The 11,416-nt window shown below is 42.7% G+C and overlaps 1 protein-coding gene across 2 annotated transcripts; it reads right to left on the bottom strand.

Annotated features, from left to right (window-relative positions):
- Positions 1–4,597: 4,597 nt before the first annotated feature.
- On the bottom strand, positions 4,598–10,979 carry LOC118940025 (uncharacterized). 2 transcript variants are annotated; one of them, XM_036948121.2, is made up of 3 exons: positions 10,804–10,979; positions 7,502–7,664; positions 4,598–5,500 (listed from the first exon to the last, which is right to left on the bottom strand). In XM_036948121.2, the coding sequence occupies exons 1-3, from the start codon at positions 10,810–10,812 to the stop codon at positions 4,617–4,619; spliced, it is 1,056 nt and encodes a 351-aa protein (XP_036804016.2). In that variant the 5' UTR covers positions 10,813–10,979; the 3' UTR covers positions 4,598–4,616. The 2 variants fall into 2 exon arrangements, with proteins under 2 accessions (XP_036804016.2, XP_090051481.1); XM_090195355.1 differs by lacking the exon at positions 10,804–10,979 and adding an exon at positions 7,865–8,000 and having other exon boundaries at positions 7,502–7,775.
- Between the last annotated feature and the right edge of the window lie 437 nt (positions 10,980–11,416).

Here is an 11,416-nt window from a genome sequence, read left to right as displayed (position 1 = left end):
CATTCAGGCTGCCGTGTCCCCTGTGGACCGGTTAGTATATAAAACATTCAGGCAGCCGTGTCCCCTGTGGACCGGTTAGTATATAAAACATTCAGGCTGCCGTGTCCCCTGTGGACCGGTTAGTATATAAAACATTCAGGCAGCCGTGTCCCCTGTGGACCGGTTAGTATATAAAACATTCAGGCTGCCGTGTCCCCTGTGGACCGGTTAGTACATAAAACATTCAGGCTGCCGTGTCCCCTGTGGACCGGTTAGTACATAAAACATTCAGGCAGCCGTGTCCCCTGTGGACCGGTTAGTATATAAAACATTCAGGCTGCTGTGTCCCCTGTGGACCGGTTAGGACATAAAACATTCAGGCTGCTGTGTCCCCTGTGGACCGGTTAGGACATAAAACATTCAGGCAGCCGTGTCCCCTGTGGACCGGTTAGGACATAAAACATTCAGGCTGCTGTGTCCCCTGTGGACCGGTTAGTACATAAAACATTCAGGCAGCCGTGTCCCCTGTGGACCGGTTAGGACATAAAACATTCAGGCTGCTGTGTCCCCTGTGGACCGGTTAGGACATAAAACATTCAGGCTGCTGTGTCCCCTGTGGACCGGTTAGGACATAAAACATTCAGGCTGCTGTGTCCCCTGTGGACCGGTTAGGACATAAAACATTCAGGCAGCCGTGTCCCCTGTGGACCGGTTAGGACATAAAACATTCAGGCTGCAAAAGCGCCGATTTCCTCAACTGGATTTAATGGCGAGAAAGAGGGGAAAACATTTGGAAATTATGCATACTTTATTTATGAAACAAAATGTTCCTCCACCATCGTAGAGTAGTCTCTGCTAGTCCTGGATGTTATGCATTGAGTTTAGCCAATCAGATTGCAGCAGTCTGTGCTTTTTTAAAATTGTATTGGCTGATTGCATCCAACTGGGGTGCTTACACCACAACCTACTGTACCCCCTTGACACATTGATACAAAAAGAGGGACTTAAGATGTAGGGGGGGGGGCACTAGCAGCTAACCCTAAACCCATTAAAACATCACCACTATACAACTAACCCTACACCCATTAAAACCTCACCACTATACCAACTAACCCTAAACCCATTAAAACCTCACCACTATACCAACTAACCCTACACCCATTAAAACCTCACCACTGTTCCACTCCAGCACCAGTCTGTTTGTTTCCCCCCTAGTCTGATAGTTTTCAAAATAAAAGATCTGATTGACTGAATGTGATACACAGCATCCGAGAAGAGCATTGGTTACTCTAGCATGGTGGTGGAAAATGGTGTTTCAGAAAGTACACACAGTTTCCCTGTGGTTTTCTTCTGCCTTCTCGCCATTAAATCAAGTTAAAGGGGAAGGTTACCTAAAATCCCACATTTCCCAAGTGATTCCATACATTGAAACTAGTTAGGTGGAGTTCTCCTCTCTCCTCCTACAGTGTAGAACTGGAGAGCTGCTAAAATGAGTCATGTGACGTGTCTTTGTTCGGCTCCATTGTCAGTCAAAGAGCAATTAAGAAACTAATTATTTATTTTATTGGCCTCCTGAGTGGTCTAAGGAATCGCAGTGCTTGCTGTGCCACTAGAGGTCCTGGTTTGAGTCCAGGCTCTGTCGCAGCTGGCCGCGACCTGGAGACCAATGAGGGGGCGCACAATTGGCCCAGCGTCTTCTGAGTTAGGGGAGGGTTTGGCCGGCAGCGATATTCTTGTCCCATCGCTCACTAGCGACTCCTGTGGCGGGCCGGGCGCAGTGCACGCTGACATTGTAGCCAGGTGTACGGTATTTCCTCCGACACATTGGTGCAGCTGGCTTTTGGGTTAAGCGGGCATTGTGTCAAGAAGCGGTGTGGCTTGGTTGGGTTGTGTTTCGGAGGACGCATGGCTCTCGACCTTCGCCTCTCCTGAGTCCATACAGGAGTTGCAGTGATGAGACAAGACTGCAACTACCAATTGGGGAGAAAATGTAGTAAAAAAAAATATTGAAAGGGTCTGGCTGAATTAGCTATTTTAATCAAAAGTACTATAGGTTTTAAGTCAGGAGATGTGTACTTTTCCACCTAAAACAACTGTGATTATTTTATATTATTATTTAATGTGGCTGCAACAACAGGGGAGAAGGCACATTCCACCTAACTCATTTCAATGTATGGAATCACTTGTTTGGGATTTTAGGTAAACTTCCCCTTTATATGGAGGAAATCTACAACTTTGCAGCCTGAATGGAGAATGTTTTATGTAGGAACCGGTCCATGGGGATATGAGTGTATAGCGGGGATAAACATTTCACTGTAAAGTCTACACCGGCTGTATTGGCGTATGTGCCCAATAACAATTGATTTGATATGAGTGTTTAGCTGGCTGCATGCTCTCCTTTTGGACGATAAGATGAAACGACTCAATATCGCCATTTGCCGGCCTTTGGGCAACTATGAAGTATACATTGTCCACCCCTTGGCTATTTATGTACTGTTACTATAATTTTTTTTTAAAGTGCCGTTGAATCTATTCAAACTTTGCCTGTTGTATTGTTTTCTCTCTCAACCACATTGGTTGACAGGAAAGTGTTCTGGTACTTTGTTTACACGCGAATCGCGTAGATTTATCGGAAATGAATAGGATGCGTTGTAAATTTGCTCTGGCTATCTACTCCTATTTCAGAGCACTCTCGTCTGAGGGCCAGAGCGCAGAATAACTGATGAATTTACTAAAGATCAACCAACACCTGTTGAAGATGGCTGGTGTCAGTAAACGTCAGCATAAAAGGGTAATTAAATTGTAGCCAGCAGCACAGTTACAATCACCAACCACCTGGATAAAATGAAATAAGCCTAACCAGCTCTGCTAGGACGAGTAAAATGTTCAGAGTGAGGTGTTCTCTCATTTGTGTCCGGAAGTAGCTAGCCGGTTAGCTTGGGCGCTTAATTGATTTGATTTGATTTGATTTAATTGCCGTTGTGAGGTCAAATCAAAACGCTCGGATCAACCCAACCTTATATATATATATATATATATATAAAAACATGTACACCGCAAAATGATTTGAATTTATGAATGCCCAGAGCGTACTCTGGCACTCCAGACTAAAGTCACATACAGGAATCAATGTTAATAATGAATGATGTAAATCATGCTTATATGACTTGTTTGTGTAGCAGTATATAAGGTCAGAGAGGGAACGCCCTTTGTCAAGAGTTTTCATCAAGCTTGGATTGAGTTCGTGAACCTCTCCGGTCCTGAAAATAAAGATTGATTCATTTACACTGAGTTTGACTCCTTACTGGTGGAGTTCCACAACAATCTTTTAGAAGCAAACTAATTATACAAGAGGTCTATGCTCCTTGTAAAATAAAATTATTATAGATTTTGAAAACATATAATTCATGTGATAAGTAGACAATGTTTTGCAGATAATGGATTTAATTTATTGATCTATTGAATACATGAATACTATTCATGTTACCAGACTGGAACTTATTGATTACTTTGCATGTAGAAGGAATGTATATGTTGGGGTCAATGGAGGGTGGAAAGGAACTAAGTGTATGGAAAGTTACTGAGACAAGAGGGAGTGCAGAAAGTTTACTCTGTCAAAACATGTTATTGTTAAATATCACAGCTCCTAAGGAGGGAGGCAAAGGGCAACTGTCTGGTCTCAGTCACTGATAAAGTAGGACAGCTGTGGATTAGGGACGAGCGAGGAATCCGTCCCGAGGTCAGGTCAGATGAAGTGAGAAGAAACAGTCCTATTTCACACACATATACTTCCACGCCCACGAAGGTTCGAGCATCAGGCCATGACTACACCAGTGAGGAACCAATTAAGTTCCTGCCTAGCAACAGAGTTTTATTGGCTGTCTAGATGTGCAAGGAGTTGACACCTCACCTAGTAGGAAGGTATAAATATATGTGCTTCTATATTCATGTCTTTGTCTTTGCAGCTGTATGACCCAGTGGGTGAATCACGTTGGTTTGAGCTTTTTCTAGTTGTCAGTGAGTTTTTACTGTTTGTTCAGAACTTAATAATACACACCTAGTATTGTTGAAACATTATTCTATATTATACAGTTATTTAATGGATAATAGGAGTGTCACGCCCTGACCTTAGAGATCCTGTTTATGTCTCTATTTTGGTTTGGTCAGGGTGTGAGTTGGGGTGGGTATTCTATATTCTATTATTTGTATTTCTATGTTTTGGCCGGGTAGGATTCTCAATCACGGACAGCTGTCTATCGTTGTCTCTGATTGAGAACCATACTTAGGTAGCCCTTTTTCCCACCTGTCTTTGTGGGGAGTTGACTTTTGTTTATGGCACATAGCCTGTAGCGTCATGGTTGTGTTCTTGTTTTGTTGGTGTCATTTTTCCAAATAAAAATAAAATGTACGCTGCCCCTTGGTCCACTTCCTTTAACAGCTGTGACAAGGAGTTAATGACATAAGATAGAGCTCTGAACACCCCACCACACACCACTCCTACTCCAAGACGCCTGATACATATGGATCCAGAGCTACATATTATCTACACAGGTTACCATGGTAATCAGACTGAGTAAACTGTTAAGACAATGGGAGATAGATGACTCTTTGCAAGATGTTTTCTATTGAAACTTTATTTAGGGATCTTGAACCGGTGCCAGAGAGGAAAGGGCTTTCTGGTGTTTTTTCAGTGACTCTGAATGAGCAAAGCTCTTTCCACATAGACAAGAGTAAGGTTTCTCTCCAGTGTGTGTGAGCTGGTGTTTAGTCAGGTTGAAATCTCGAGCAAAACTCTTCCCACACTGATCACAGCTATATGGTTTCTCTCCTGTGTGCATACGTTGATGTATAGTCAGGTGTCCTGAATTCCTGAAGCTCTTCCCACATTGATCACAGGTGTAAGGCTTCTCTCCTGTGTGTGTGCGTTGGTGTGTAGTTAGGGTCCCTGATTGATTGAAGCTCTTCCCACACTGATCACAGCTATAAGGCTTCTCTCCTGTGTGTATGCGTTGGTGTGTAGTCAGTTGTCCTGACGTCCTGAAACTCTTCCCACATTGATCACACCTATAAAGCTTCTCTCCTGTGTGAATGCGTTGGTGTATTGTCAGGGCTCCTGATTGATTGAAGCTCTTCCCACACTGATCACAGCTATAAGGCTTCTCTCCTGTGTGTATGCATTGGTGTGTAGTCAGGTGTCCTGAATGATTGAAGCTCTTCCCACACTGATCACAGCTATAAGGCTTCTCTCCTGTGTGTATGAATTGGTGTTTAGTTAGGGTCCCTGATTGATTGAAGCTCTTCCCACACTGATCACAGCTATAAAGTTTCTCTCCTGTGTGTATTTGTTGGTGTGTAATCAGATGTTGTGATTGTTTGAAGCTCTTCCCACACTGATCACAGCTACTGAGACGTTCTGATCTGAAGAGACTCTTCTGGAGAGACGTCTTGTCAGCATCACGTTGTTGTTTAGGATCTCCAGATAAGCCCCTCCCACTGAGAGAGCAAAGGTTTGGGCTGTACCCTGTGAAACAAAGATATTGAATAACATGGACATCTGAATCAGGGTACCTGACGGGACTTTAGTAAATGCAGAAAATTGCCAATCAAAATAAACATTTTTTTTATTTGATTCCGAATTCGAACATACAAAGTTTGTTTGTGAAAACTATTTCTAAGATGTATACTTTCCTGAACTCACTGGACTCGACCAAAAGGAGGAGACTTGAGCTGCTCCTGCTAGAACATATGCAGATTAAACAAGACAAAGACATCTGACATGGGCAGAAAACTTACATTGTTGTAAATCTAACTACACGGTCCATTTTACAGGAGCTGCTACAGTGAAAGAACACCATGCTATTGTTTGAGGAGAGTGCACAGTTATGAACGTGAAAATGTATCAATAAACCAATTAGGCACATTTGGGCAGACTTGATACAACATTTTGAACAGTAATGCAATGGATCATTGAATCAGTCAAAAACGTTGCACATATACTGCAAAATCTAAGTACGTGTACTATGCATTTTGCTCGCATTTGTGCATCACAACACTGAAGTGTAAGGGGCCTCCAATTTTTAAACAGACTGTATCTTTATATTTACCACTTGGGTCCTGTTTCAGTAATAATGAAGTCAGACCTTCTTGTTGCGTGTCTGATATTCTACCATTTATACAGGAGTGGCTAAAACATGCTAAGAACGGTCCTCTGAAAATATCAAAAAAGATTTGGTCTTGTCAACTGGTACGCTGTCCAACCATGGAGTTTTCCCAGACTTAAATTCATCAAGAGGTTCCTTCTCTGTAATTTGGCTTCACATGAGTCTTTCTGTACAGCTGTTCATTCGACATTATTAATAGGAAAATAATCCACACAGTTCTTCGGTTGGTGGAGATGGAGGAGACTGAAATGAAAACAGCTTAAAGTACTTTGCTTCCTCCTTCAACATGTTGTTTGGTGAATCATGGGTGACTAGATCATCTGTCACAAGTGGTGCATTTTTCCTACTGTCATAACTAGTTTGTTGCCTTGACAAAGTCCTTTCTGAAGATTGTTATGAATGTGAATAGTGATTCATTTACGTCTGTCCCTCGTTTTAAGGTCAACCCTGTTTCATACAACTCAACTCTCGTTTCAATATGGTGAAACTATTCCGCAAAAAATACAAATCCAAAAGAAACACTAAACATCTAATAGTCAAATCACAGAGTAAAAGCAGGTGAGCTGGGTCTACTCTTTATCAATTTACTGCTGTTTTGTGGAGGAAAACTATGCAAGTAAACCCTTTTACCCAAACCTAGACATGCTAGAAATGTTTCTGTTGTTGTGAAGATTGCATTCAATTGCCGCTCTCTGTTGCACAACACAATCTTCCATCCCCCCGTCACAAGCGGTTTTATGGCTGATTTAAAGGACTATTTTACCCATGTAATCCAGTGGTTTTGATGTTTTCAGTCGTCCCCCTGTTACATTCAACCGTGTCACTTTATTTGGCACATAGGCACTTAGTACAGTAATATTTGTATTCAATATGTCTTGAGATGGAAAAACATGTGTTCTATTAAGTTGACAGAATGTTCAAATTAGGTGAAATATATATTTTGGACCAAGTTACACTTTTAAAAATGGGTTAAACTACCCAGATATTTTAATCAATATATCATTAATCAATTTATGACTAAAGTGCATAAAGATGGCAGAATTATGATATGACGTCATTGTTTTAGAACTATCCAGAAAGTTCTGAAACTACGGTGCTCGACATTGTGTTGCTTTATTGGAACATTGAACAAGCTACTTTTTACGAGTTTTCAAATTGCCAGCGTCTTGAAAGTAAAATTGAGATCTTGTTTACTGGGCTAATGTCCATACCAAAACAACAACAAAAGATAGCAGTGTGGAAAACAGTGAACTCGGCAAAATGAGTAATTTGTGGTAAGTAATGCGGGCCGCCATCTTTATGCACCTCCGCTATCGTTTCAGAAGCAGACTGTAGTCTAATCTACACATCATGGTTCTTACTTAATGAAATCCAATCTCCCTCTTCCTTCTCTTCTCCTCCTCTCTCAGTTCCACTCTGCCCCGGTGTTTTCCTGCAGTCGACCAGACGCAGCAGTAAAGCGGTCCCGGGAGGCGTTTGACCCGGGGACTCCGTGAGGGTAGAGGGGAACGGGCTAGCTTTGTCCTGTTGGCCGCAATAAATATCAAACATAGTTTATCATTAAACCAAATATTGTATCATTTTAGTCAACACCTCTGATTGATTTGGGAGCATCCCTAGAATATCTCCGTTTTCCTCAAATGTTAAATCGTTCACTACTTCCCACTAATCTAATAGCAGTGGGTTGGTGGAGGCATGGGCTAGTCAGTTTCCATCATATTTACTATACCAGTAATTTACTTTCAAAACAGAGAGGAAGAGGCGACTTGTGGCTTATTTGATCGAATATACGTTTCGTAATTATTAAGCTGTTAAGAGTGTACTGATAAAAGTAGGACACGTGACATGTCAGCAATATTGAGAGGAAAAAAAAACACTAGTGCCAGGTCGATATTAGTTACCATAGCCACAAAGTCATAAACGTTATTACTGGACCCCGCTGGTCATCTATGAACGTTTGAACATCTTGAGGAACAATCTGGCCTTAACAATTTATGGTCTTAAAATGTCATATTAAACCTAACCTTAACCACACTGCTAACCTTATGCCTGACCCTAACCTTAAAAATATATATATGTTTTTGTTTCCATGAATTTCTACGATATAAATGTTTTACTTTGTGGCTGTATTAATGACTCCCTTCCATTTTTTAAGACACTACTTTTCATTGCCATTACACATAAGAAGCCAACCACCTTCATTATGGGGTTTAGTTACAGGAACGTGGTTTCTCACCCCACAAAAGGGGGGCTACAGAAAAGTTAGGAGAATGAATGTGGACAGAATAAAAGTTTTGGGTGGGTGGGTGATAACCAGAAGAGGCAGATGGGATTGTATTGCAGGGACTTTAGCCCCACGGTACCTATCACTGTGAGTCCACCATGGCTCCTCCCACCTCCAGTAGTTGATTTACACGTGTTGGAGAGAGTAAAGAAAGACAGGGAGGGGGTTGATCCATGACAGTTCTTTAAAAGGTGACTGGAAACTGTACATCTGTATTCTTTACCCGAATATACAGATGGATGGAAAGACCCAAGGACAGGTCAGACTGGACCAGCCTTTGTTGAACAGGAAAGTGGCTGTCAGGAGACGTATTACAGACCACCTGGCTGTGTACATGGCAGAGCTGATGGCCAAACTGTTGGCCTTGCAGTGGGTGGAGGAAGTCAAACCATGTGCTACATTGATGAGTCTGCAATCATTTAGCTCACATAGCAGACAAGGAGCGCTACATGAGGAAATTCAAATTCAGGCCCGGTTGAGACAGATGGGTGTCCATATAAGGTTTGCTTGAGTCCCGGGCCATGTGGGGGTGGAAGGGAATGAGGAAGTAGATGCGCTAGCTAAACAGGCCATTAGGAGACAGGAAGTGGAGGTGCCACTGAGCAAGTCAGAGGCTGAGGGAATGATATGGGCAGTGGTGGTGCAGAGATGGCAGGAGCAGTGGAACAGTGACACTAAGGGCAGGCCTCTATTCACTGTGGTGGTGCAGAGATGGCAGGAGCAGTGGAACAGTGACAATAAGGGCAGGCCTCTATTCACATTGGTGGTGCAGAGATGGCAGGAGCAGTGGAACAGTGACACTAAGGGCAGGCCTCTATTCACATTGGTGGTGCAGAGATGGCAGGAGCAGTGGAACAGTGACACTAAGGGCAGGCCTCTATTCACAGTGGTGGTGCAGAGATGGCAGGAGCAGTGGAACAGTGACACTAAGGGCAGGCCTCTATTCACTGTGGTGGTGCAGAGATGGCAGGAGCAGTGGAACAGTGACACTAAGGGCAGGCCTCTATTCACAGTGGTGGTGCAGAGATGGCAGGAGCAGTGGAACAGTGACACTAAGGGCAGGCCTCTATTCACAGTGGTGGTGCAGAGATGGCAGGAGCAGTGGAACAGTGACAATAAGGGCAGGCCTCTATTCACAGTGGTGGTGCAGAGATGGCAGGAGCAGTGGAACAGTGACACTAAGGGCAGGCCTCTATTCACAGTGGTGGTGCAGAGATGGCAGGAGCAGTGGAACAGTGACACTAAGGGCAGGCCTATATTCACTGTTGACATTTTAGTCATTTAGCAGACACTGATCTAGAGCGACTTACAGGAGCCATTAGAGTTAAGTTGCTCAGAGGCACAGACAGATTTGTCACCTATTCGGCTCGGGTTACTGGCCCAACGCTCTAAACTGCTAGGTTTACCTGCCACCCCTATTCCAGGTACAGAGTAAAGTAGGGGAGGATGGTAGGAATGGACAGAAGAGAGGAGGCTTTCCTTACAAGGCTAAGGGTGGGACACAGCCAGCTGAATAAGTCATTACATGTGACAGGAAAGCATCCAACAGGAAGGTGTGATTACTGCCAGGAAACAGAGACAGTGGAGAATGTACTGATACAGGATGGGCAGTATGATAGGGAAACAGAGACAGTGGAGAATGTACTGATACAGTGTGGGCAGTATGATAGGGAAACAGAGACAGTGGAGAATGTACTGATACAGTGTGGGCAGTATGATAGGGAAACAGAGACAGTGGAGAATGTACTGATACAGTGTGGGCAGTATGATAGGGAAACAGAGACAGTGGAGAATGTACTGATACAGTGTGGGCAGTATGATAGGGAAAGAGAGACAGTGGAGAATGTACTGATACAGTGTGGGCAGTATGATAGGGAAACAGAGACAGTGGAGAATGTACTGATACAGTGTGGGCAGTATGATAGGGAAACAGAGACAGTGGAGAATGTACTGATACAGTGTGGGCAGTATGATAGGGAAACAGAGACTGATCCAGTATGAGGGAGAAAGGGGTACAGGAATTGAGTTTGATAAGCATACTGAGTTACTGAGTAGAACATCGTTAGATACAGTCGCAGAAATGTATCTTTTTTTCATATAATTAATAATCTGACCTTCAAATAAGTGGAGGTGAACAAGTGTACACTTTGGGAGGAAGGAGAGATGCTTAAGTAATAGGCGTAGATTCATACGCATGATAAAATAGTACGCTACTTTGCCGAAGGAAAAAAAAATCCCAACAATTTTTACCGTCATGTTTTTTTGTCCAGCAGTTTAAACTGAACACAGCAATGTAGAGGATCAAAGATGATGAAAACTAGTCCTAGACGTTTTATACAACACATCAGACCTACACTGTTAAAAGTAAACCAGACTTACCGGATTCATCGTGGAAGCTATTGTTTATTCAGCGTTTCTTACTAAAGAAAATAAATGTGTAGGCTACAGCGCAGTTACTATGTTGTCACAATGTTAAGATAAGGATTGGGGGGTTTCTGGCCGCAAGAGAATTCCAGTCTCGATGTTGCAACTGATGCACACCCCTAGACCAGAGCAATCAAACATCTACTTAAATATCCAAGCTCAATTACTTTATGACAACATAATGTCTCACATCACATGTAGGCTAATCTTACTTCAGAAACTTATTTGATAAGATTGCACCGATCTATAAAAGTCGAGTAAATTCAAGAAAACAACCAACAACACCACTTTCACTAAGAATCCTGTTTTCTGCTATCATCTACTTTTACCTGGCAGCAATTTGTAACCGAGTTTAATTTGAGTCCTGATGTTATCAAGGCTGTTGTTGCATCTCCCTCCCTGCAGCCTTAGAAACATAAAGAGAGACAACAAACACACTTTATAACTGGTGAAAAACTACACCTGATACTTCAATTAAGCAGGAAAAAGTCTCTATCATAACAGATGTGTAGCACTGTAAGACACGTGTTTCTCTGTTGTTGTTTTAAACCTGTTTTATTCTCAGGAC

Source organism: Oncorhynchus mykiss, chromosome 13 (genome assembly GCF_057628025.1).
Source record: "Oncorhynchus mykiss isolate SJ-2025 chromosome 13, ASM5762802v1, whole genome shotgun sequence".
Classification (NCBI taxonomy): Eukaryota; Metazoa; Chordata; class Actinopteri; order Salmoniformes; family Salmonidae; genus Oncorhynchus; species Oncorhynchus mykiss.
The sequence above is the reverse complement of the archived record's forward strand: the minus strand, read 5'-3'. Positions and strand labels throughout refer to the sequence as shown.